This window comes from Besnoitia besnoiti, chromosome VII, assembly GCF_002563875.1.
Source record: "Besnoitia besnoiti strain Bb-Ger1 chromosome VII, whole genome shotgun sequence".
NCBI lineage: Eukaryota > Apicomplexa > Conoidasida > Eucoccidiorida > Sarcocystidae > Besnoitia > Besnoitia besnoiti.
In genome coordinates, this window is record NC_042362.1 from 90564 (window position 1) to 116333 (window position 25770).

At 63.9% G+C, this 25770-nt stretch overlaps 1 protein-coding gene across 1 annotated transcript in view; it reads left to right on the plus strand.

The window, feature by feature from the left end:
- Positions 1-884: 884 nt before the first annotated feature.
- BESB_076070 (uncharacterized protein) overlaps positions 885-25770 on the plus strand; it is a gene marked incomplete at both ends in the record, with an annotated part of 30965 nt that continues 6079 nt past the window's right edge. Inside the window, 20 exons of the mRNA XM_029365968.1 lie at positions 885-1767; positions 2327-2857; positions 3439-4519; positions 5047-5461; positions 6119-6434; positions 6721-7079; positions 7593-7907; positions 8328-8627; positions 9102-9568; positions 10102-17137; positions 17793-18294; positions 18720-19280; positions 19766-20583; positions 20969-21354; positions 21697-21884; positions 22134-22683; positions 23023-23671; positions 23788-24510; positions 25158-25337; positions 25532-25751. Coding sequence (XP_029217399.1) covers positions 885-1767; positions 2327-2857; positions 3439-4519; positions 5047-5461; positions 6119-6434; positions 6721-7079; positions 7593-7907; positions 8328-8627; positions 9102-9568; positions 10102-17137; positions 17793-18294; positions 18720-19280; positions 19766-20583; positions 20969-21354; positions 21697-21884; positions 22134-22683; positions 23023-23671; positions 23788-24510; positions 25158-25337; positions 25532-25751 — 16480 coding nt within the window. The remainder of the gene's footprint in view (positions 1768-2326; positions 2858-3438; positions 4520-5046; positions 5462-6118; positions 6435-6720; positions 7080-7592; positions 7908-8327; positions 8628-9101; positions 9569-10101; positions 17138-17792; positions 18295-18719; positions 19281-19765; positions 20584-20968; positions 21355-21696; positions 21885-22133; positions 22684-23022; positions 23672-23787; positions 24511-25157; positions 25338-25531; positions 25752-25770) is intronic.

The following is a 25770-nucleotide window of genomic DNA, read 5'->3' on the forward strand; positions in this document are numbered from 1 at the left end:
GAAGGAAGAAGAAGAAGAAAACAGGAGAGGAGGACGTGTTTGTCGGCTGTATGAGCAAAACTCTGAGTGCTTGCATGCGCCGAGAGCTCTCAACCCCACTGTCTCGCACATGCTAGTAGCAGAGACACGTCTCCCTTTCGCATGTTTTCGAAACGGCTTGTCGAAGGTGCCAGAGGCTCAACGGCATGCCTCGCTTTAGAAGGATCCTTCCCCTGAGTGCTCTATCTTGTTCGTCTTTTTTTACGTTTGGTTTTTTCGCGGACACACAGATCTCGAGTCGTCTGCAGCACCCGCCACAGCCGACTCAAGGCTTCGCGCTAACTAGAGGCGCTGCGCTCCTAAGCCATCCTCAAGCGATCCAGTCGCGGATCTAACGCCTGCCGAAGCGCGGAGAGCGAGTGAGAACTGGCGACGAATACCACCGCGGAGGCAGTTTTACCCCAGAATCGAGACAGCAGGTCGCTTGATTCGGGCAGCGGAGCAAGAGCAAAGGGAGCTGGACGAGGAGTCGGGGTGTGCGCGTCGATGAAGACATCTGCACGTTTCTTCTTCCTCTGCTACTCCTGTCACAGCAAACGAGAGGAGGCGGCCGGCGAGCGAACGAACGAGCGGTGACTTGTGCTTTCCAAAGCTTTCTTTCTCTCTCACCGCCGTCCTCATTCCCCCGTTCGCCCGGCAGCATGGGCGGACGCAATCTCCCCTAGAGCAGTTACACTCCATGCCGAGGCCACGCTCCCGTCCTCTCCTTCTTCTGCGTCGCAATTTCCTCCTCTGAATGCTCTGCTTCCTCTGTTCTCCGTATCTGCTGCAGGGCCCAGGTGCTTCTATGACCCCGGCGAGGACCCGATGACGGCATTTCTGCAAGCAATCACCCCTTCACGACCATGGGGGGAGAACTGCGCAGACTTCCTTCGTCATCGCCTTCTCCTTCGTCTCCTCCTTCTTCGTCTCCTCCTTCTTCGTCTCCTCCTTCTTCGTCTCCTCGCCGTTCTGCTTCTTCTCTCTCTGGTTCGCGTCGTAGCCTCGCGGACTCTCACGCGTGCACATCGGTGAAGGGACAGCGGAGAGAGGAGCGGCGGCGCGCAAGGCTTCAACTTCTTCACACAGTGTTGGGCTTGCAGAGCTTGACAGCGGAGACTCTTGCGCTGAAAGCTGCTCAGTCGAGCCTTCGATTCTCCTGTCCCTGCTCCGCGACTGCGCCAACGTCTCTCTTGTCCGCTTCAGCCTCCTCGACGTGTGCGCCGCCTTCAGCTGCGTCTCCTTCAGCGCCGTCTCCTTCCTCATTGCCTCTTCCTTGCAGGTTTTCGGTTTTCGTCTGCCCGCACGATGCGCTGCGTCGCGGAGCGTCGCGTCGCGCATGCGCCTCGAGCGGCGCGTGCAGCGGGGCGGAGGCCGTGCCTTCCGCCTATCGCCCAGAGGAGAAAGCCCGAAAGTGCTGCCGCGCCTTGTCGGGGAATGCACTCGTTGACAAGGCCTTCGAGACGGTCGTTCTTCCGCTGCTGAAGAAAGTCGCGAATGCCGCCCCCCTACCTCCATGCTCCGCGGTTTCGGCGCTCCCGCGGCAGCGCCCTTGGGAGAGCGAGACCAAACCGGCCGCCGGAAGTCGATCACACCGCAGCGAGGGCGCACGAGACGGCGCGGAACCAGACGAAGAGGAGGACTGCGAGGAGCGCGAGGACGTTTTTGTGCGTGCGGCGACGCTGAGAAGCCTCCTGCGATTTGTCGCTGATGTGCTCTCCGGCCGAATAGACCGCGAGGCGCCAGAAGGTAAACTGAGTCGGGTAGCGCGTGACAGCTGCGCGACGGCCTTCCTGCATTCGCATCTGTGGCTTCCAGTCGCATACACAGCATTCAGTTCGGCTTCACCTTGCGTGCTGAAATCTCTGCGCGAAGGTTGGGCGGCCTGCTTCCCCCGGGTCAGTTTAGGGTCAGGCCTCGGCGTAGGCGCACCGTATCTTTGTCGCTTGCATGCGTTGTCCTGCTTCGATGCGACGGAGGCACTCTTCAATGACAATCTCACCATGCATGCAATCTGCAGCTAAGTGGATACATGCGCCGCCGTGCCTGCATCTACGACAGCTGCTGCTATGTGTATATATGCTTTTTATGCTGAAGCCTTCACGAGTGTCTCATCCTGTGTACTAATCAACATACGATACATGACTACGTATGCATCTATCTGTCTTTCTATCTATCTCTATTTGTAGCTGTTTGGGGACACGCCGGCGCCCGCAGGCGTGTTAGGCATCTTCCCTGTTCAGTAGCAGGCGGGCCTCTGTCCTCAAATCGGCCGCGTTTTTCCGCGTCCGCATCTCTCTCGCTGCAGGGCTTCGTCGTCGCGCGCTTCGCCGAGTCGCTGAAATCGCGTCCGTGCTTCTCTCTTTTCTCGGCGAACTCTCGTCTGCGTCGCCTGCATCTCCCTCGAAGCCTCGGCGGCGCGTCGGCTCGACGGCCGTAGTCGTGAGGCCTCAGCTGGGCGCGCCTCCTTCTCACGCAGAGGCGCGCGACCGGCGTCGCCTCGCGCGCGTCCTGTGGCTGGCGAGAGAGGACTGGCCTGCGGCGCTGCTGGCGTGCCTGCAGACACTGGAGCGATACTCCGCAGCCACTCCGGCACGCCTGGAGGAGGCGGAGGCCGACGAAGGACTCCACGCGCTCGCCGCCGCATGGAGTGTGCGTCTAGGCACCTTCGCAGACGAGACCGTGCAGGGCCTGGCGCAACTCGGTGAGTCTCTGAAGAGGCGAGCGCCTCCGCGCGGCACGCCGCGGACTCGGCCTGCTCTGCCTCCTTCTCTCGCCCTCACAGCCGCGCTACCGCAGTCTGCAGCCGCCCCTGAGGAAGTGACGGCCGCGCCTCGCTGTAGGACGCCGCGCCGCAGAGCCGACCGGATACGCGCCGACTGGCGCAATGGAGTCTCGCGCGTGCGGCTGGATGTGTACTTGAGTGCTTGCCAGTTCGCGTGGAGGATGTCACACAGGCGGGTGAGGCGGGCGGCGTGCATGCGTGTGCCCCCCCTGAGTGACTGCGCATGTTCTCCACAAAATGGCTTGGGCGCCTGCGACCTGAACTGCATGTAGTTGGCGGTGTGCCCAGGCGTCTGAGGAGAGTATGGCTCTCTGGAAGATTGGCGCATGCGGACGCGCGGAGTCGGCTAGAGTCGACTGCTCAGCAGACCCGCGTCTCCCGGCGGACGCCCAGCGCAAGCGCGTCCACTGCGAACTGCATGCATGCGTGTCGGAACTCGTCTCCGTGCCGTCAAGCCTGCGGGGCTTTCGGCCCGCGGGGGGTCGTCTACACGGGCGTCGTCTGCCTGTCTGGCTGCAGGGGCTCGTACCTGAGCTGGAGCTCGTCTTTGGCAGTCTGTGGCTGTGGCTTCTGGAGCCACTGACTCATGACAGAAACTTTGGCTGGTGCGTGACCATCCTCTGCGTTGCCTGCAGCGGCCTTGCCTTCGGTGGCGGCGAGGCAAACGCCGGGGCCTGTGCTGTTTCCGCAGACCACTCGCACACTCGTCGCCTTGACTGGCAAGCGAGGCAGCCGCCGCGCATCGCCCGCCTCGTCAGCAGCCTCCGCTGGGGCGTCCACGTCTCGCGCGCGGCGAGTCTCTCCGGCATGCGTCGAGCCCGCGGTGCTCGCTTTGTTTCGCGAGCTGCTTCTCCAGCTCTTACCCCTCAGGCCGTTCCCGCGGGTCCCGTGCGTCTTCCGCAGTGTCGGCGCGCCGTCAAGCGCGCAGCGCGGCAGCGGCGCAGCAGAGGGCTTTTCTGCGTCTGTGGATTGCTTCCCCGGCCTGCTCCCGCCTCCCTCTGCGTTTTCGCCTGCGCGTGCCGCCGCAGAGTCTTCTTTCTCGGCGCCGCGGCCCTGTGCTTCCGGCGAGCCGATCCTGCCGTCGCCGCTGTCGTCCTTGGCGGTCGCGAGCTTTGCGCCAGAGTGGAGTGAAGAGCGACACTTGCTGTTCGCGACGTCGCGTGCACGCGCTGCTTGGACCGCTCAGTCCGGAGAGCGCGCCTCAGCCAGCGTGCGTCTGCATCTCTGCGGGATTGCCATCGAAGGCGCCTTTGCACGCCTGCGACTGCTGTCGAGCCACGCGCAGACCCCCGCTGGAGCCTCGACCTCGCCGCGCGCGGCCCCTGCGCCTTCGTCGCTCTCGCCCCGAAAGCGCACGCGTGAGGACTGCCTTGGGTGCGGCGACCGCCGAGAGGAAGCGAGTCTGGAACGCGACAGAAACGTCCGCAGGAAGCGCCTGGAGACAGACGGCGAGGGGGACGGGGCGGGGGGCGACGGCCAGGCTCCGGCGTCAGAGGACGAGGACGGCGAAGGCCGTTGCGTTGAAGAGCGCGATGAGGAGGCTCGAGTGGAAGAAGGATGCCGCGCTACGGCTGCGTGGATAAAGCTGATCGTCCAGCTCCTAGGAGACGAAAGTGATAGGGATCGCGCCGACAACGACAGTTGGGATCTGTCTTCCCCCGCCTGCTTGCGCTGGCGAGCTACTGAGCCTTCCGCGCTGGCGGTTTATGCGACGCGGTGTGTGCAGCAACACAAAAGCGCGAATTTAGCAAGGCGCCTTTAACCGTGGAATCGACTCTTCCGAGGGGGGCAGCGTGCGTTTCCCCAGATGAGTATTCGCTCGACGCACGTCTCCATGGATGCTGCTTTCCTGTGCATGCGTTTTTGGTTCGGAAGTCGTATATGTATAAGTATTTTTGCTTATTTGTGGATGCAGGGCGAGATGTGTTTGACCGCTGTCGACGGCGGGTCGCTGTGGCTCTCATGCATTGCATCTGATTGATTTTAGGGATTGTAGATTTCTCCTACGTCCCTTTCCTTGTTTGTGCGCCTCGCTCTCCCGTGTTCCGGGTCTCACTTCGATAGCAGTGAGGCGTCTGCATGTGCGAAGGTGTGCAACAAAAATGAATACGGGCGTTTCAGTGAGATGCTGAGCTGCGGGGGGAAGGGAGGGGACGGGGGGGTCGGATGCTTCTTGGTTGCGGCAGTTCCGTGCCTCTGCGTCCCTACATTGTCTTGCCTGCCCGCGTGTGGTTGTGTTTCAGGCTCAAGGCGCTTCTCCTCTCTCTTCACGAGACGTTGTTCCTGCCCGCAGTTTCTCGGTCTCTTCCGCGGCGCACGCAGAGCGCTACTCCGCCACGTTCGAAGCCAGTAGAAGCCGTTGTCGAAGCGCCTGGCGGGGAACCTCCCGAAGGACGCAGAGACCTTCTCGGGGTCGCTGCGGAGACACGCGGAGGCAGCTGCGGCTCGGAATACTTTTGGCTCATTCCGTCTGTCTTTCGAGAGCTTCTCCCTCTCGTCGTGCGCTTGCTCGCGGTGTATTTGGGTATGATTGGGCATCGGCGCGTCGACGGAGAACAGGCCGAACAAGACCAAGCGGCGGTGTTCCGTTTTCTCGATTTCTGGGCTTCTGCGCGGTGCGCTCTCCACAGCGACGACGTGGGTCCGCTGTGGACGGTCGTAAGTGACGACTTGACGGGCGTTTCCTTTACCGGTCAAGGCGCGATTGCACCTAGAGGAGGGATCGTGTCGAACTGGCAAGGAGATGTGCAGTACTAGACATGCGTGAAACTACGGAGACCTGCCTCGAGGCGCGCGAACTTGCGTGGCGGGGGGCGTGGGGGGAGTAAGGGGAAATAGGTAGTAATGCTGTCTCGAATCCCAAATTCTATATATATGCATGCTTGCATATGCGCACGTGATACGCGCGACGCTGCGCGTCACAGAGTAGGTTTTTGGCACTCCAGACAGACGACCCGAGGTGTGTGTGTAGCAGCTTTCCGTGCGTCGGGTATGCCGCGTTTGGTTGATGCCTCGCACACATGTGCATGTGCACACATGTGCGCATCCGCGTGAGTGGATGTATCCGTATATCTCAGTCTCGCGACGACAACAAACGTCCTGCCTTTTCTCTTTCGACTGAGTCGTGCTTGCAGGCGAATGCACTATTTCCGCATGTACGTTCGTTCATCCACATACAAGAATGCATCTGCGTGTACATCCACATATATGTGGTTATATAAGCGGCGTCGTCTATGCGTTAATTTGGGGGGTTTTTGACTTGAGATGTGGCGTAGTCAACCGCTGGGGCCCTGTTCGCCGCCGGTGTGTCTTCAGCCGGCGGAAGCCCCGAGCGCGATTCACATCCTGCTCAGCGGCGTCTCCGACCCCGCGCTCCGCGCCGAGGTCTCACTTGCCAGCCCTCTTCTCCTTCTCGGCGTGGAGACCGAAGCGCCAGCCGAGGGGGAGGACACTCCCGCAGTCACTGTGAGCGACGACGCAGCCGCCACTGGAGAGGAATCCCACGACCACGTGAAGGCGCGAACTGGAAGCGTTTCAGCTCTCACCGTCCTCGGGGCTCTACGGTGTGACCGCGACAACTTAACGCACTGTGAAAGGCTCCTCGGAAACGCGCTGGCGCTCGCTAACGAAGGTAGAGAGGTGGCGGAGCGAGCGACGGGCAAAGCTGATGCAGTGTTCCGCATGTGTTCAGATATTTGCAGCCTGTGAGGGACCGGTCGTCTTGCCCGTTTTTTTTTAGGGGCGAGCGCATGCTGTGTCTATTCTCGTGACTCTGCCCCTTAAGGTATAGGGTGCATGTGATGGTTTGTCCCGGCTAGAGCCGCGTTTTGACTTGTCCGTCGACCTCTGTAGGCGCTCGCCGCTGGCGCGCCGTGGAGTTCGCAGGCGTGCTGCTGCGTGCGTTGTTTCTTCTTCAGGGCAGCGACGATCTTTCTTTGGGCTTCTCGAGCGTCGGGTGGCTGGTCTCCGCGCCTTGTCCCTTCGCGCTGGTCCTGCCTTCGATTTGCTTCCCGATCACCTCTCGTTCGCCTCGGCGCTGGTCTGGCTGGCGGGGCGGCTTTGCCGCTTTGCCGGTCAGACCGGCGAGGGCGACTGGAAAGCCGCCGAAGAGGAGAGCAGGCGAAGGACTACGCAGATTCACGCGCGAGAGGTCGAAGCACTTGGAACAGGCGCTGTCGCGACAGCGGTCACCGCGACGAGAGAATCCTTTTCCTCGTCGGTTCGCGAGAGCATTCTCCATATTCTCTCTGCGGCGCTGCCGCGTGCGGGAGCAAAGGTGAGAGCAGCGGCCGCGCGGGGGGCGCGCAGCTGAAAATTGCGAAGCGGAAGCAGCAGAGGTCAGTAAGGGTTTCAGGTTTGCCGCCCTTGTACGAGAGGCGTGGCGGCGCACAACGAAGGAAGAGTTTCCGAAACCGGAGCGAAAGGCTAACAGTGGGGTGAGACATGGGACGTGGGCGAGGGCGGGATAGAGCGAGGCGGAAAACAAGTGGAGTCCAGACGTTAGAGAGCGGAAATGCATGGCGCCAGAGAGCGCACGGCGAGCGCGTCTCCTTAGAGGCTGAACCTGAGACAGTGGGCGAGATTCGGAGGGGAACGGCCCCAGGAGGGGGCGTAATAGCGAATGAGAGGATGGGCACGGGGGAGGCGGTGTCTGCTTCTGGCGCGGCAGCTGCTCCGCCGACGGGGATTCTCCGCGTGCGAGTCTCGTGGTCTCCCGAGCAGGCTTCCGGATTGCGACGCGATGGCGCTGTTGCTTGCCTTGTCACTCACTCTGCGTTTGCTGTCCCAGCAATTGCAGGCTGCTGGCGGTGCCTCTGCATCTTCGGTTTTCGGCGATGCCTCGGAGACTGACGTGGCCGCGTCGCTCTCCTCGCTGCCTCCACTCGCGAGCTCGCGTTTGCTTGCAGCGTGGAGGATGACCCTCCTGGCCTCGTCGCCGCTTTCCTCGTGTGGCGGACCGACGGCGGCGGCGTCGAGTCCGGCTTCAGGAATCAGCGGCCTCGCTGTTTCCGGCGGCGCTGACTCTGTCCCGCAGCCGACTCTCCGCATTGTTTCAAGTTTTTCTGCCATTCTTCGGCGCCAGCTCATTGCAGAAGTACAGCAGGTAGGTTTCGCCTCCCAGCTTGTTCTGCGTGCGTCGCCCAGCCGCATGCAGTTTGCGTGTGCACTCACGGGGGGTGCAGCGCCTTTGGAAGCCTGTGGCGGGCGCCAGGTCCCTCTTGAATGCGCCGGTCAATCCCGCCGGTGGTCCTGGCCGCGTCCCGCCTTTCTGCTGGGTTGGGGGCGTCGCGGGCGTCGCCTCTCTGTCTCTGTCGCCCCCTTTGGTTTCCCGTTCGCTGTTCGCGCGTGTGTTGAAGGCCTCGCGGGTTCTTTCGCTTTGGAGGCTCCTCTGTCCGCATCTCGGCGTGTTTCCGCGTCGCCTTTTGCCGCTGTCTGCGCCCTTCTCTACTCTCGCGCCGCGCTTCACGGCGACCCCCAGCACGTCTGGCTCTCCTTCGTTTGCTGGCGGCTCCCTTGTCTTCAGTTCCTCCTCTCTTTCCACGCCTCAGACCTTCGCCGCGAGCGCGTCGCCGACGCCGTTTCGGCAGGCCTCTGTGAGCCGCAGGGCGTCGCACCCGTTTGCCCCTTTCGCTCTTCTTTATCCCGAAAGGAGTCGCCCAGCGACGGAGACGCCGACGACAGCGAGTTCGCCCACGCGTCATGGCGGGCGCGCCTGCGCTCCTCCGCCACTGATCAGTTTGAAAGAGTCACAATCCTGCTAAGGGCGACCGTGGAGGACGTGACAACACCTCTCGGTGACCGCCTAGACTTCCTCATGTGGGAGGTACAAAACACGCAGTCGAAGGAAAAGGATGCATGCTGCCGGCCGCCTTTGTTTGTGTAGCGTTGCGTCCGTGATGCGCCTTCGTCGCCGCACACTTGTACTACCCGAAGGCATGATCTTTCTGTGTATTTCCTTTGCTGGATACCTTCATTGCTTTGCGAGGCGCCACGACTCGCCCTCGTTGTAGCGTGCCTGCTGCGTGATCCGAAACCCTAAAACGGCTTGGCGTTGACGAAAGTTCAGAAACAAAGAGGCACGAGACACGGCTGGAAGGCGTCTGCGAGTGACCTCATAAGCAGCTGCTTCATCCAGGCCTTTGCAGCCAACAAACGTGGTTCCGCCGGCTGTTTGACGCTCCGCGGCTGTTTGACGCTCCCCGGCTGTTTGACGCTCCCCGGCTGTTTGACGCTCCGCGGCTGTGCGTGCCGATCGGATTGGCTGACTGTCTCATCTTTTGTGCCTTGTGCGCCGCAGGTGTTCCCTGAGACGCACTCGCGCGCAGAGGCGGCGCCGCCCGCGCAGTCTTCGTGGGGGTCGCGCCCGAGGCCCTCGCGCGCCGCGGCTGTCGCTCGAGCCGCAGGGGCGCTGAGCAGCGAAGACCGCGGAGAGAGCGACGGGCTGGAGGAGGCGGCCGGGTTTCCGGCGAGCGCGTCCGCTTCCTCGCTGCTGCAGTACTGCGTGGTCGCGGCGATCGCTCAGCTGCAGCACGCCCGCGTCGCGGCGTCGCTGGAAACAGCTGCGAGCGGGGGGAACAACAGCAAAGGAGCTGGCTCAGGCGATGCGGAGGCCGGCACAGACGAGAACGCGGAGGGCAACGCAGATGGCGACGCGGAGGGCGGCGGGGGAAGAGGAGAGGCGGCGGGGAGACGGAGTGATTGGATCCGACCGGGAGCCAAAGAAGAGTGGCGCGCAGACGCCAATGCGCTCGCAGCGTTCCTGAGGTAGGCCGCACCCGTGAGGAAAAGGAGAGCACAGAGGCAGACAAGAGAAGGCGACAGGAACCGGAGCACCAGTGCGGCAAACACGGGAACCGGAGGCGGCGTACATCTCAGAGGCGCATCCGCAAGAAAGAAAGACGTTAGACAGAACATGGCAAGAGTGAGGCTTCGTAATGAGGCTGTCAGGCAGCTCCAGCAGCTGTCAAAGCATCGCTACTTTGGTGGTTGCTTGCTAATCTTCCTGTGTAACTTTTTTCCTCGTCGCGAATGAGTCTCTTTCTCGCTTGTGTGTGCGCGCTCGCCTCACACTTCCATCTTCCACACGCGTCTGAGGCACGCACCTCCCTTCTGTCTGTGCGACTGTTTTGGGTGCTTGGTCTTCTTTGAGCTACTCCGCCGGGAGCGGAGAACGCGGGAGGGTTTGGCGCGGTGAATGAGCCGCACAAGGGCTTATGCGTGCGTTTGAGGTCTACGGTGAAGGTATCTCAATGCTTTCGGGTCGTGCCTTCCGTGTGTTTCCTCTGCTCCGTTTTCAGCTTGTTGACTCTCCCTGGCGTGGCCTCTCGCTCGACGCTGAGTCTCGCTCTGTCGCGGCTCTTCCCGGTCCTCGTTCTCCTCACTTCGCGAGGCGCAGAGGGCTCGCCGCCGGCTTCGCGGCTGGCACAAGGCGTTGGCGACGCGCGCCGCCGTGCCCATGCATCGGCGAGCCGTCCCGCCTCAGCAGCTTCCGTTGCCGTCTCTTCGTCTCAACGCTGCGCCGGTGCGTCATCGCCGCCTGCGTTGCCGCCGCCGTCTGCGTCGCCCCCGTTCGGCGGCGAGTGCTCGTCGTCTCTGCAGCCGTGTGCACGACGCCCCCCGTCTGACTTCCTGCTCGCCGAGGAGACGGTACACGCGCTTTGCTCTGCGGCAGGCGTGGACCCCGGAGAGGGAAACGACTGCGAGCGCTGCAGCCCGACGGAGCCCTGCCCGCCGCCTTTCGCCTACGGCCTTTGGCTCGGGCTCCTTGGTCAGGCGGAAGACGCCACAGAGCAGGTCGACGCTGCAGACAGCGAACGCGGAGGCGGGCTCGACAGACTCTGCGAGGATGGCTCAGGCGCCGAGTGGCGCCGCGCCTTCAGCGTCTCACTGTCTGCCGCAGAGGACACGCCGACGCTGCCGACGCTCTGCCCCTGCTGCAGCGACACGTTCGCGGCTGCCAGCGCGAGCGCAAGTTCCTTGTTTCCTGCTCCAGGTTCTTCCTCGTCGGCTGCGGCGGCGGCTGCGCTTCTCCCGGCGCATGCTGCCGCGCCGCATTTGTCTCTGTTCGCGGCTGGCGGAAGGAGTCCGCAGCCGCGTCCCTCGCGAGCCTTTTCGTCGTCGGAGGCTTTTGGTCGCCAAGTGTCTCCGTCTCCGGGACACTGTTTGTTTTTAGATCCTTCCTCTTCTCTCTCGGCTGCGGTCGCCCGCTGCTCGAAATGCGATGTCTTGATTCCGCTGCTTCCTCCTCCTCTCGTCCTTTCCCCGCTGCAGCAGTTGCGAATCCCCGTCTCGCCGCGCGCGTCTTGTCGCGCCTCGGACTCCACTTCTGCAGCGGCGTGTGTTTCTGTGGCTGCACTCGACGGGCAGCGCCTCCGTTCGCTGCTGTTGCTTCTGTGCGCCTTAGTATCGTCGTTCCTTCATCTCGCCCCGTCGCATCCTCTGCACGCGTCGCTCGAGAGCCTGGCATTACCTTCATCGTCTTCGCCTCGCGCTTCCTCCGCGTCTCATTCTCTGTCTTCGGCCGCCTCAACCTCTGCTGCGTCGGCGCCCGGCTGCGTGTCGCCGGTGCTGCCCTTCCCTGCAGAGGCGCGCGCGGGTCGTCCTGCGGGAGAGGAAAGAACTCTTACGAGGCAGCAGGCGGCGTTCAGCGCGTGGCCTTCGGCTTTCCTCCGTGACGCGCGGACGCCGAGGGAGGCGCCGTCGCCGATCGGCTCGCGGCAGTGGGTCCTAGAACGCAGAGACGAACAGGACGGGATTGCCGCCGCGCTGCTCCCCGTGCTTCTCCTAGCCTCGAGGGACGCCGCTGCTTTCCCGCTCGACGCTTCGTCTCCTCGCCGCCTCGCGTCGCCACCTTCATCCTCTCTGTCCACGGCAGCCGAGGCGGAAGAAGGGAGACGCGATGCTTCAAACCCCAATCTGCATCGCTGCGAAGCCGAGCGCGTGCAAGCCAGCTGCGGCTTCCGACTGCTGCATCTCCTGCGCCTCGCCGTGCGGACGCTCTCCTTCGCGGCTCTCCCGCGGCTCTTCCCTCCGATCTCGTCGCTGACCGCTGCCGCGTCCACCGCAGGCGCTGAGACGGACAGCAGTGAGCGTCCGTCTCTCTGCAAGCGGCCGCGCGCCTGCGAAGACGTCGAGCTCCACGCGCAGCAGGCGAAGCGCCCTTCGACCGCTGGAGACAATGATGGCGACGAATGGCCGTGGCTGCTGCCCGAAGAAGGGGGTGGGTCGCCGGAAGCTTCGCCGCGTTCCGCGCCCCAACAGATTCTGGTATCGGCGGTGCGGACACGTGCCTCTTTTCTGTCTTCGCTGCTGCTGCCTCTTCTCCATCCTGCGCCCTCGGGACCGCCTTCATCTTCATCTGCCACGTCGTGCCCGCTGTCTCCAAGCGCAGCCTCGGGGTGCGACGCCGGCTGCCTCTTCCGACCTCTGCTGCACGCGTTCGTGCCTCGCCTGCGGCTGTCCCTTCTGATTGGAGGCAGCGTCATGCGCCTGGCGAAGTGCTTCGCTCTCGCGGACTCTCCGCTGCAGGCAACAGGCAACGACGCAGAAGACGATGCGGCGATGGGCGAGGTTGTTGAAGACGAAGAAGACGTCGCGTCGGGGGGAAGCGATGCCATCTGCGTCTCGTGCTGCGAGGGCGTGCACAAGCGCCTTCGTCGTGCCCAGTACGCGGTGCGCCAGCAGAGCCTCGGTGGCGTTTCGTCTTCCTTGTCCGCTCCCTCTGCGTTGCGGGCATCTCCGCCTCCTTCCGCCTCTCACCTTCCGTGTTCGTCCGCCTCATCGCCGTCGTGGTGTGTCTCCGCTGCGGACTCTGAAGGGCTTCTCGGGCTCATCGTTTCCTTGGCCTTCGCTGCCTCCGGCGGTGGACTCCCTCCGTCGGTCTCTGCAGCCTCGTCGCCTTGTTCAGTCTCGCAGCAGACAGAGAGGGCAGGCGTCGAGGCACGCGTGAGCCATTCCGGTTCGTCGCCGTCCCTCCTAGTGTTGGGCGAAGTCCTCCAACAGGGCCGTACGGCGGCCGTGAGCTGCCTCGACCCACGTGCGGTTGTCTGTCCTGGGCTCTCCGCGGCGCAGCAAGGCGATATCGGCAGAGCCCTGGCCCTCAAGTCGCTTCGCCTCTGTCGAAGACCGAGCGGAGACCAGTCCGCTGCGGCGACGCACGCAGAAGGCGCGCTCGCCTCGCGCCTGCCCTCCAGCTGGCTGCCTCCCCTGGCTCCGCCGTCACTCGATTTCCTCCTCCTCTCGCCCGCGCGCTGGTCTCCATCGTCCTCGTGCAACAGTCTGCTGGCGGTTGCGCCGGAGGGACGAAGCGCTGGGTCGTTCTCTTGCGAGTCGTCGTTTGCCTCCACCCGGAGTTTGTATTCCCAGGTGTCTCGCCTGCTCTCTTCCTCGACGTCCGCCGCTCTTTCGAGTCTCTCACTCAGTCAGCTAAAGCTCGGTCTGGCGCTCCTATACATGGCTGCGTGCACAAGCTCGAGGGCCGATGGCGCGTCCTCAGTGCCTTCTTCGTTCCCTCCGCCTCCCTCCGCCTCTCCTTTCCCGTCGTCGTTTTCCGCGGTCACCTCTCGCGCGGTGCCAGACGACCGCCGCGCCGGCGCTGCGTCAGACCATGTCTCGCCGTCAGCCCTCTCCGTCTCTTCTTCTCGCTCCGCGGGCTTTGCGCTCCACGCGCTCTCGGCGCTGTTTGGCAGCCTCAGCGGGCTGGCGACGGGGCCTGCGGCGTTCGGCGCCGGCGCTGCGCACGCCGAGGAGGCATCGGCGAGCCCGCCGCAAGAGGACGGCCGCGCGGTGGACGTGCTTTTTTCTCTCTTCTTCTCGCCCGAGATCTCGCGCTCGACTGCGCGCATGCGGACGCCTGCAGGGCTCTCTGGGAGCTTCCCGCCGTTTTTCTCTCGCGCAGCGCCTTCCGCCGCCCCAGGCGGCGGCGCGTCGCCTTCTGCGCTGTGGCGACGCTGCTGTCTCCTCTTGCTCCTTGGACCCGCGACGTACGCGCGCATTCTCCAGAGTCGCAGGCGCCGCATGGGCAGCCCAGACCACTCGCTCTTCGGCTCCGTGGCTGCGTTTTGTGCGCGGCCGCCGCCTGTGCGGCATGCTCCGCCGCGGTCAGGGTCTTCAGATGCGTCTCCTCCGCCGTCCGCGTGTGGTGCGTCGTCTGCGCTTGCTGTGCGAGTTGCGGAGGACTTGGAAGACCAGTTCCTTGCGCGCGCCCTGCTGCCGTGTTTTCTGCTTCATTCGGACTTCAATTTGCGTGCGATCCGCGAGAGCACGGGTCTGTACGCCTCGTCCGCCTTCGACTGGAGTTACTACCTGTCCGTCTTCCTCTTTCTCTTCTGTCCGCTGACGCCTCTGGTCCGTGGACAGCCGCCTCGGCTGCGTGGCGCAGGGCGTTTGGAGGCGCACGCTGCGGGCGCCGATGAGCTTGAAGCGGGAGCCAGAAGCGGAGGCAGCCACGACGCGGCGCCCGAGAACAGAAGTCACTCTGCGGCGGTCTCCACCTTCGCAGCGCTGCTGCAGCTTGCCACCGAGGGCCGTTGGAGCGCGCACGCGCGCCCCGGAGCGGAGACAAACTCGGTTGCGAGCGACGCCCCCGCCGCGTCGGCGTGTACACGGAGAGCCGCCGGGGGTGCAGCAACGCACGCGCAGGAGATGGAGGCAGCAGCGGAGGCAGGGAAGGATGCGGCTGCTTCGGATCTCGGCAGTGAGTCGGGCCTAAACTCCGCGAAGGCCTGCTTTTCTGTCGGGCGGCAGGAGGGCGAAGGCGCGAAGAAATCCTGGAAGAAGAGAAAGGCTCTCTTTGACGCGTGCGACCGCCTCCTTCTCCTCACTCTCGTCAGAGTTCTCTGGGTGCTCGCCAAGTGCTGGAACCCATTCGCCTCAGATGAAGAATCGCAACGCAGGGTGCGTGTTCGCGCGTGCGACGGCGACTGTGTCGTCTGCCCAGCCCCCGCCCATCAGCGGAGCCCGATGTCGTCGGCTCGCGCCACTCAGATATCATCTCGTCCTCTCCTTTCGGCGTGCCGCCCGCCCCGGGACGGAGGCGACGCGCTGGAGATGTGGCGGGCGACCGCGCAGGCGTGGCTGAAGGCGCACTTTTCGCTTCTCCTCCGCGCGCGGCGCCTGTTGTGCGCGTTGCCTGCATGCGCGTCGCCCGCGAGCGCAGAAGAGGACGCCCGACAGACGAAGCGAAGCACGAGAGACGAGACCGAAGGCCAGCGAAGCGCGAGGCGGCCCGCGACAGAGCTCCGTGGAGAGCGAGGCAGCGCGCGGTTGGCTGTCGTGCACGAAGAAGACGTTATGGAAGTGGAGCAGGAAGATGAAGACGAGTTTGGGGCGGCCGCCGGAGCGAGTGGTGTAGGCAACCGCAAGCACGGGAAAGAAAGTGGAATCGAGGCGCAGTCGATGACATCTTCGTCCGCTGGCGTGTATCCCGGAGAGGAGAACGAAGACACGACGGCGTCAGATGGCTGTTCCCTGCGCGTCGATGATTTCGTGACTTGTCATCTTCTCGAGGTTGAAGAGCTCCTGCTGCACTGTCTGTTCCCCGCGTTTCCTCTGCCCCCCGCCACTCGACAGTACCTGACTAACTACCTCTTCTTGTTCGCCTCGCCCCGCGATCTGTCGCGCTTCTTCGTCTCGCTGCTTCTTCCCTGCCGCGCCATCCTCGCCGCGGCGCAAGCTGCCGAGCAGGCCAGCGGCTGCCGGAGGAGCGCTGAGGCCTTCGCGGCGTCGAGCGAGACGCACAGGCGACTTGCGCCCGCCGATGCTTCGTCCCCGTCAGCGTGCCTGCGGACGCCGAGTCTAGTTTGGTCTGAGGAGGAGAGACGCGAAAGCGAGAAGCAGCTCCGCGAAATTCTCGCCCTCGCGCTCGACAAAGAGACCGGCCTGAGGGCGCTTTACTTGTCGATGTCTTGCGCGCACGGCGGGCTCCTGGGAACGCATGCAGCGCGTCTCATCGATAGTCTTCGCCACGCATTTGAACAGTGCAAACAGCAAGTTGCTCTCTATTCCGGTATTTGCGCGTTCTCATCCCGTACCTCCCTGACTCGCCACGCCGTTTCGTCATCCTGTATCGGTCTGCTGGCGTCTCTCTGCCCTCCGTCCACTTCCCGTCTGTGCCGCGGGGCCCGGGGTGTCTCTTGTGCGTCCGAGGAAGGCGTCTGCCGCACCTTATTAGGTGCCTTCCGGCTGCTGTTCCTCTCCTTTTCTCCGTCCACGCTGCTCTTCTACACGCCGTTCTTTCTCTACACCCTGGGCGAAGTCCGCGGCACAGGCGTGCAAGGCCCCGCCCCAGCCGCAGGCATGCGCCGCCATCGGCGCGGCCTCGTTGCGCGAGGATGCAACGAAGGCGCCCAGTCCGGGGCAGGAGAGGACTGGCGTGTCTCTGCTCGCCACTCAGAGGAGGCGAGCAATGACGCCTCCGGCGCGAGGTGTCGACCCTCCCGCAGGAACTTCGAAACGTGGAAGCAGAGCGAGACAAAACGACTGCTACTGCTCCTGATTCGGCGCGCAAGTCAAGCCGTAGGGGCAGCGGGAGAGCTGCCGCCGTCGGCGCTCTTTGCGGCGCTTGCGTGCGCGCCGGTGTTTCCGCGCTTCGAAGAAGGCGAGGGCGGCCGAAGGCCTGAAGGCAGCCAGAGCGGCCGGTGCGTGCCCGTTGGAGAAGACACAAGCGAGGCGCGAAGGCAACCAGTCGGGGAAGATAGCGGCGGCGAGGAGAGCGACGACAGTTGGATGCCTGAAGAAGGCCTTCACAACGACAGCGTGAACGATGCGTCGTTTACCGTTGACGCAGCCGCTTGGGACGGCATGGATCCGACGTCGCTTTCATCTCTGCTTCCTCTGTTTTCTCTCCTGCCGTCTTTCTTCTTCGCCCCAGCCCACGCAGCCGCCTCGCCCTTGAGAGGGCGAGGGGGACCGACTTCTGCGGCCGAGGGGTTTCCGGCATCTCTCCGGCGCGACGGGACGTGCATGCGGAAACCATTCCGCATGCACGATGGCGCGTGGAGTGCGGGGCGTTGCTCGGCCTTTCGCGAGGTTCAGGGCCGCTTTCCGCTGGAGCTCCTTGCGCTTCGCATGACCTGCATCGCGGCCTTCCTCGACGACCTGCATCCGTATCTCACGCGCCTCGCGGCTGCGCTCCTCCTCCAGAAATTCCTCACCGTCTACGGCGGCGCCCTCGTCGGCCTCGTGCGCGCCGCGAGCGCGAGCGCAGAAATGGGCGGTGGGTGCGCGGAAGGACACGGCGCTCCGGGGGAGAGTGACAAACGGGCTGTGGGCGAGGCGGGCGATCTTGCAACAAAGCGAGAACGCGAGCGAGCCGCTCTCTTCCTCTTTTCGAAGGTACGTCCGAATCGGACGCGGCAGACGCTCTACGGCGCGCGGCTGCTGAAGCGTGCATCGGCGGCTGGCTCCGTTCTTGAAGCCGCTGTAAACTCTTTTCTGCGTTGTGCCTTCTCGCTCAACGCGCCTCGCGTTCGCTGAGTGTCTAGGAGAGCCGGCAGGCCTCCTCTCGCTGCTCAGCGGAGGAGACCAACGATGCCCCTGCCGTCGAACACTTACCCACCCGCACGTTATGGTTTAGGGTTTAAACCCTAAATCCTGTACCATTTCGTCATGCTGAGATGCACCCGAAACAATCTGGCGCCTGCGGCACGCGACATGAGGTTGGGCATAGTTGTTTCTGGTTTTTCTCGGATGCGATTGGAAATGTAGAGCAAGCGAAGAGGCAGAGAAGCGCACACGGCGCGACGGGGCGGCGGTGGAAGGAGCAGACCGCGGTGATGTGAGACTGAGATTGCACATGCAACGTCAGACGAACGAGAGAGTATTGGGGCCGGGACGGACTCCGCCCGCCTCCAAATTTGGATCAGCATGCGCTGAGGCTGGCTAAAGTGAGTTCGGTTTGCATGTGAACGTCTCGCGTACATTTCCTCCTTGTCGCTTGCGCGAGGCCTTACCGGTCTACGCGCGTGCGCCTTGCTCGATTTCTGTTCAGGTTGCTGAGACTTGTCAGGCCGTGGTGGCAGAGTTCTCCGACGACTACTCGATGGAGCCGAAGGCGCTGCCGGTCGCCTGCGTCGCTCTCCTTGGCCTTCTTTCGCCCCTCTCATCCCTTGCGGTTCCTGTCCCTGCGTCCGCTCCGGCGCGGCTGCTCGCGCTGCCAGCGGACGAAAAGGGCCCTGCGGTCTCTGCGGCCGCTGTGGCGCTTCTCGCGGCTTCCGCGCCCGATCCGAGCGCCTCGCCGCCGAGCGGCAGCGTGTCGCCGGCGCTTGTGTCGCCGTCCAGGGGCTCTCAGTCGCTCTTCTCGCCCTCGACGTCATCGTTCGCGTCCTCCTTCGCGCCGTCAGGGAATTGTCCGTGGAGAATCAGCGACGAAGCCAAGCTCTGCTGCGAACTCCTCGAGCGCGTGCTCCTGTCGCACCTGCAGCTGCCGGTCGCCGCGCGCTCCGCTCAGGAAATCCTTCGCGTGATGGGCTTCCACGTGCACTCAGAGCCTGGTAAGCGAGAGAGAGCAATCGAGATTTCCTGCGGGGGGAGGCGGGGGGGGGGGGGGGGGACGAGGCTCACCCGCGCCAGAGAAACGGTGCACGTCCCTCCTCTGTCTTCGTGGCGCCGCCGTCGGACGTCGGCTCCTCGCGTCCCGACCACTCGGCGCGAGGCGCGGCGGTGAGATCGCGGACGCAAATGCAGAGAGGGACAGCCGGCAGGCGAAGTCTCCCGGGAAACGATGCATGCACACGAGGCATTCAGACGAAAGACCGAATACAAACGCTGAATGAAGAGAACGCCTTTGCCATCCGCGGCCTACGCTATGCCACATAGCCAGGAGGGGGGGGTCTGCCGAAGGTGACCAGAGTCACTTTTTTCGACTCCCACTGAGCATGTGATAGGCTCCGACGCTTCGGTTCCTCTCCTTCTGCAGGACGCCTCCAACTGATGTTCCCAACACTCGTGGCGATGTTTCATGCCGAGCGCAAGGCGGCCTCGCCTTCTCCAAGCCTTCGGTCAACGTCAGCCGCATCCTCGTGGCGCGGCGTGTCGCCCCCCGATTCTTCCGCCGCGTCGCCGGCGCATGCGGCCGCTCAGCCAGCCTTCTCGAATCCCTTCTCGCCCGCCGCGATGGGAGCTCTGCTTCGCTTCCCTGCGAACGCTTTAGGACTTCGCACGTCTTCATCCTCCTGCGCAGACGAAGAGGCCGCGCTCCGCGCTTACCTCTGGCGGCGGGTCTTCCCGCCCCAGGTGCGCATAGATCTCCTGCCTTACTGCTTCACCTCGTACGAGCGAACGAGCGCTTCTTTCTCCTATTCCTCTGCTTACTCGTTTTCTTCGTCTGGTCTGTCTTCCGTAGCCTCGCCGGCGGGCGACGCTGCGCGGAAAGCGGGAACGCAGTTGAAGAGCGGCCGAGCGGCGCGACGCGACGCCGACGAAAGCCCACACTCTGCGGCGAAGGCGCCGAGGAAAGCCGTCTCTGGAGGCGCAGGAGGTGAGTGGCAGAAATTTACACCGGAAAAGCCCTAAACCATGGCGGGTGGTGAGGGACGAAGACGTAGACATGCGGCTTACTGTCTTGTCAGCAGGTTCATATATATGCATATATGTGGGTGAGTCCTATGTGGGCATATATACATCAATATATTTATTTATGCACTGTGTCTGTATGTGTCTGCTTGTGTCGCTCCACAAGTTGAATTTCGAGTCCCCGCGCGTGTGTCGTTGTTTCGCTCGCGCTTGCGTAGCGGTCTTCCTGTTCTCATGGTTTCCTGTGCGTACGCTTACCTGGTCGTGTTTACTGTTCCGCCGTGTTTGTTTGAACTTGCCTCCACATGTGCAGCTCGACAACTTGTAAAGCAAGTAGTCTTCCGTTCGTTGCGCCCGGCTTTGTATTTCTTGCTAGCGGAAGTTCCTCCCGACATAGGCCGGGGATATCTCATTTTCGCGCGACTTTTTCTCGCGTTCTGCTACATGCAGGTTCGTCTGTGGAGTCCGGTTTGCCCGCGTTTGTCACGTGGCTTCTGCGGCTCCTCCACCTGCAGCAGGAGGCTCGGGAGGAAGCTGAGCGCCTGCGAGAGCGCGACGCGGCGCTTGCCGCGGCGGAGGCGAGGAGGCGCGAGAAATCTGCAGAGGTCGCATCCAGCCAGAGGAAACGCGGGCGCTCGCTGAAGAAGTCGCAGATCTCGTCGCCGCCTTCTGCGCCAGTTGCGACGCCAGCCCGCGATCAGAAGCCCGAAATGATTTTTCTCTCTTCTTCGTCCTCTTCGTCGTCGTCGGAAGAGGAGGGCGAAGATGAGCTCGTTGGCGCGGGTCGGAGGCGCGAACGAGATGACCGGGGGTCGGCGCCCGCCACGCGGCGCAGCCTGCTGCGCCTGGCGATATTCCGTGCGTGCGACGTCGTCCTGCTTCAGCTGCCAAAAGTCCTCTCCTTCCTGCTGCCTCACATGGTGGATGCCTTCCTGTCCTCCGCTGCAGACCCGCTGACGGCTGCCGAGGAACTCGCTCAACGGATTTCCCTGCTGCTGCGCTCCTCGCTTGACGGCGGCGCCGGCGGCCGCGAGCGCCCTGACGCCTCCCCCCCCCAGACCCCCGAGACCCAGGCCGCAGGCCGGGCGGGGGTGGCCGCGGCGCCCCGAGCCCGCAGCGGCGGTGACTCGACCCCGCGCCCAGGCGAAGGCGCGGCTTGCGCCCAAGAGGTGGACGCGCAGGCGGACGCGGAGGAAACCGTCCGCCGCGGCGGCTGCAGGCCTGGCTTTGGCAGGCGGGAGAGTAGCGACAGCCACGCAACCTACCAGGTGAGACCCCCGCCGGCGCATGCCGTGAGCGAGGGCTTCCCGCTGTGTCGATTGTGCCCGCGCCGGCCGAGAGTGGCGCTCTGCTTGTTTCTGAATGGTTGCGGCCGCTGTCCCGCGTCGGCGCGCTCGCGCCTTTTCAGGTGTGGTCTCTTCACCCTCATTGCCTTGCCGCGCTTCCATCCTGCCTGGAGCATCTGCTTGCGATCGACTTTGTGTCTGCGCCAAGGCGCTTCCGTTTCTCGCCAGCTGGGGATCCAGCCGTCTCCACAGGCTTCGGCTGAGTGTCAGAATTCAGTGCCGACGGAAGCGCGGACTCGCTGGGTCTCAGATGGGTTTGGTGGCATGTGTGTCGCTCGGCCTGCAGGCGATTTTCTCGCTTTTCCAGATGCTGCAAGCGTGGCGCAGCTGGATCGCCTCGCGCGCCCTTCCTCGGTTCACCGCGCGTCTTCGTGCACTCAACGAGGAGCTCAAAGCGCTCCAGGTCGTGATGGCGCCTTCGTCGTCGCCCGCGTCACTTGGTGCTTCGTCTCCCGGCTCGGCTGCCTCGCTCGTCTCTCTGGTCTCGCTCTCGGGGGCTGCGCGCGGCGCCGACGAGGCCAGCCGCGAGGAGGAGCAGAAGCAGAAGGCCCTTCTTCTGTCGCGGTCGATTCAGAAGTACCGCATGCAGGAACAGAGACAGAAGGCACTTCTCCAGGCGCTCGGCCGCCTCCTCGAGAGCGTCGACCCCATCCTGCTTGCTCGCGCCGCTGTGAGCTGTGGCGCGTTTGCGAGGTGGGTGCGCGTCTTTTAATCGCTCTTCTCGGCGCCGCTGTGCGGGTCGCCGGGCAGCGGTGTTTTGTTCAACATCCGTGGCGTTATAGACAAAATGAAAGACTGGCGGTTTCCAGCCGTCTCTCTGTGCATCTAGCCGACGGCCGGTCACCTCACCCTGGCAGCTTGTGCTTCACTCAGCTGGACTCCTCCGTGCTGAGCTAACTAGATGCACGGAACCTAACAAGCACGAAGTGATGCGTGTACGTGACATAGACAAGAGTCTCCTGGCATGTATTATACATGGTTGGGCTGTGTATTGATCAGTGTGTTGTGGTTCTATCGCGTGTGTGCTTCCTTCAGAGCGCTCTACTGGGTGGAGGCTGCCATGGCAGCGGACGTGTTCAGCCCGCTTTACCGTCGCACGAGTCTGGGCATTGTCGGCCTCCCGTCTGCTGTCTTTGCCTCGTTTTCTGTCCCCGCGGCCCAGGCTGAAGCAGTGCGAAAAGCGTTGCCACCGGCCTCGACTGCGGTTTCGAATGAAAAGAAAGGTAAGGTCTGGGGCTCCTCCGCCCTCCTAGGGGTTTGAAGGCGTGGCCTCGCGTTTCTCGATTTCACAGCCAGAGAGCGTAGCGTCTCCGCCTCAGGGCCGCCCGCAGTTCAGACTCTGCGCAGCTCCCGCGGCGCGTGTCCTGCGGCGACCGCCTCGCCCCTCCGGCGGACTCTCGTCACTCTCCGTCTCTGTGTGGTGGCTCGGCCTGACGCGTCCCTGTACAGAGTGTGTCGGCTTGGCCTTTCAGGTGAAGCGTTCTTCTTTTCCTGCTTCCCGCTCCTGGTGAGCATCTTTCGGGGCCTCCACGCGAGCGACGCGCTCGTAGGGCTCCTCGAGACGCGCAAGGGTCTCTCGTTCGTCGGCGTCGGCGCCCACACGTGCTCGCCTCGCGCGTCTCCTTCTTCCCTCCCTTTCCCCTCCGCTTCCCCGTCTCCGTGTCCGGCGTCGTCGGGTGTCTCGCCAGGCACGAAGACGGGCGACGCAGAGAGCGAGCGCGAGAAGAGCGGAGACTGCCGGCGAGAGCCGACTGCGCAGAGCGTGAAGGGCGCGGGGCAACCGGCGCCGCGAGCCGAGGAGCTCCGTGTAGAGATGGCGGATGCTGGTGCAGAGAACGGCGGACGCGAGGACGGATACCTCAGCTCCACCACGGAGGAGGGGGAGACCGACGCAGACGATCTCTTCGCGTTCGACGCCGACTCAGCGCAACTCGCCGGTGGAGACTCGCACCTCGACATGTGCGCCATCGAAAAGGAGTTCCAGAAGCAGTGGACTGAGGCCGCCACGCTGTATCTCGAAGGGTACGCAGGCCCAGAAAAAGAGCCAAAAGCTGGCGCGCGACAGCGCAGAGCCACGTCAACCACGGTGACGCTTGATATCTTGTCCGTTCCGACATAGTCCACGAGTTCGATGCTGAATGCATGCACATGCGTCACGTTAAAAAGAACATATATTCATATATATATATATATATATGGCCATGTGCGTAGACTGTCCTTTCGGCGAGGGTGCGTGCCTGTTTAGTGTTCTGCATGCATGCAGGCAGATCTCCGTCCATGTGGATACGTGTGTCTCGCCACTGCGTCGTGTGTAATCCCCTCCGCTGTGGTCTGGTTGCGGTCTTCTGGGTTCGCGTTCAGAGCTCCGTCTGTCGGCGCGTTTGCGCCTGCATCCGGCGCTCGTGCGGTCGCGGCGAGGAGATCTCCGCCGGCGGCCGGCGCCCCTGAAAGGGCCGCAGGGCGTGGGCTCGGCGGCGCCGAGGAGGACGCCCGCACTCCTCCCGAAGAGATTCGTCTCCTGTCGCCAGCGGCTCACTGGAGCGGCTGGTTCCGCTGCGTCGCGCGCGCGGGCCCTGCATGCGCCTCCGGCCTCTGGCCTTCGATCGAAGATCTGCTGCTGTCTCTCTCCCCAGAGCTTCGAGGGGTGCTGCGTGACGCGGGCGACGGTGGCGCAGAGCGCCGTCGAGGCAGTGGATGGCGGAGCGAGGCGGAGCCGCGCACGCGGGAAGGTCGGCGTCAACCTGCCTGGGCCGCGACGTCGCTCGCGTCGCTTCCCAGCGAGTTGCTCGCGGACGCGGCCACTGCGTGTTGGAGCCTGGAGAAGTGGAGCGACCTGCGTGTGCTCCTGCTGGCGGCCTCAGCTTCGTCGTCTCTGGGCTCCTTCGCATCGTCTCTGTCTCCTTCGCCCGCACGCGCGGCGCGGCCCTCGAACGCGGTCGAGAGCTGGCTCTCTCTGCAGCATGCGCAGCTTCTCTCGTTCGTCCAGCAGGCGTTCGCTGCCAAGCCGGAGGTAGTCACTGCACCCGATTCGCGTGGCGCGCTGTCGCGGCTCGGCCCTTCGACCTGCGACCTGCCCCCGTGTCATCTGTCTCGACGGTGTTTTCGCCGCGCGAGTTTCTCAGCAAGTCGGCGTTGCTGTGCTCCCACGCGCTTCGGGGCGTGTCGCGCCCGCTCGGCGCAGCCCTGCGGGAGAGCCCGGAGCGCGCAGCCCCTCTGCTGCAGAGTATCGCGGCGCTGTGCGATTGCTCGCTCATTCTCGAAAGCGCCGGTCTGCCCCTTGAGCTGTGCGCGGCCTCGTCCTCCACGCACTCTGCCTCGATCTGCGACGACGAGTGGATTCAGGCCGACGCCGGCGGCGCGGCGTTCGACGCGCCAGTCGCGTTTGCATCTGCCCTCCGCCTTCCGCCGAGTCTTTCGCGGCAGCTGTCGGTGGCGGCGCTGCTGCAGCAGAGGGCCGCGCTCACATTCCAGCCTCCCTCGCTGTCGACCGCGTGCGCGTCGCCGGCGGGCGGCGCCGCGTCCTGCTTTGAGTCCTTCCACGCCGTGTTGAGCGCCAGCAAGGTCGCGCTGGAGCAGACGCAGCAGTTTGTTGCCGCGGCCTGCGTCGCCGTCGCGCTCCGCGAAAGGGAGAGAGAACTCCGCGCTTCGCTGCGCCACCTCCCTGGGCTGCTGCAGTTCCGCGCCCAAGACCTTCGCTGCGTCGCGCAGCAGGCCGCCCTGCTCGATGCGACGCAGCGAAGACTGGGAGGGAACGCTGCCTTCGACGAGCAGCGAGAAGCCGAGGTGGGCGTCGTGAAGGAACTCCTGTATCGCATGCAGGTCCAAGGTGCGTTGCAGCTTCTCAACCAGGTGAGCGCCGCGAAGGCAGCCTGACGTGCCTCGAGTAGCCGCTTTCACCTTCGCCTGAGGAGTAATGGAGTCGTGGAAAGGCTCTCGAGCGTGCGGCAGCCCGGGCGCGTCCCTGCGGTCCTTGCGGCATCCGCCGTGCTCTGGACAAACGCGAGGCGTGGTGCAGAGGGCAGGAAAGAGCCTGAGGAAGCTCGAATTCACTGCGATGGCTGATGAACCCAACTGCTGCAAAGTAGTTACCCGTTATTCCCCCCCCCCCCCGCCCCACCCCCCAATGAGACGGGCATATGTCTCTTTTGTCGACCGGCCGCGATTCGCAGTCGGATGTCAGTTTTTTTGTGTCTGTCGGCGTCTCTCTGCGGGTGCGAGCCTCAGGTCTAGTCCTGCGGCTTGGTCGGGCTGAGGAGCCTTGCTTGTGCTGAGTCGCCCTCACCGTCAGTTCAACTTCTCGTATATCGGGCAGTTTTATTGCGAGTCGATGGACCCAATCGTAATCTGAGTATCTGTGAGTGCTCTTTTTCCAACGCTGGCTTCCCTTTTGTCGGCCTGTGGTCTTCGCTGTGCTTACCGTGCGGCGGTCCCCTTCGCGTCCTCGTTGTCCGGGGTTCGATCCCGCGCGCGCGCCGTCCTTGTCGCTCTCTTCTCAGGGTCAAGTGCCCGAGGGACTGCAGGCGTTGAGTCGCCTCTCGGCGTCGTCGTCGCCTTCGTCTTCCTTCTCAGCGTCGCTCTTTCCCTCGCCTGCGCCCTCTGCGCTCCTTCTCTACACTCAAGAGGCAACCAAGCGGCTGCTGCTGCCGCCGCAGGGAACGATTGCATGCTTCGAGCAGGTAAGGCCCTCGCCAGCCCAGCGACCGGGCGAGGCCGCGGGTTGGGGCAGCGCAGCCGAGGAGGCGGCAGACGCAGCGCAGGAGCTGCCGTCGCCACCGCTCGCTGGACGAAAAGACGCTTCGGTCTGCGCTTGGGTACTGTTTGGATTAGGGCGCAAGCGTGTGGTCTCGTTGCTCTACGTCTCCTGTCTCAGGCTGTCCGCCAACAGCCGCAGAGCGCGGCGGTGTATTTTCAGTACGCGCTCTTCATCGATTCCCTCATTTCTGCGCGAATCGAAGAAGAGACGGCCCGCCCGCCCGCCCTCGCGACGCCCCTGAGCGCCGCGTCGTCCTTGTCGCCGTTCCCCTCTCTCGCGCGGAGCGGCGAACGGGGGTCACGAGGCGCCGAGCCCTTCAGTGGAAATGATCAAACGAGTGAGTCAAAGGCGAAGAG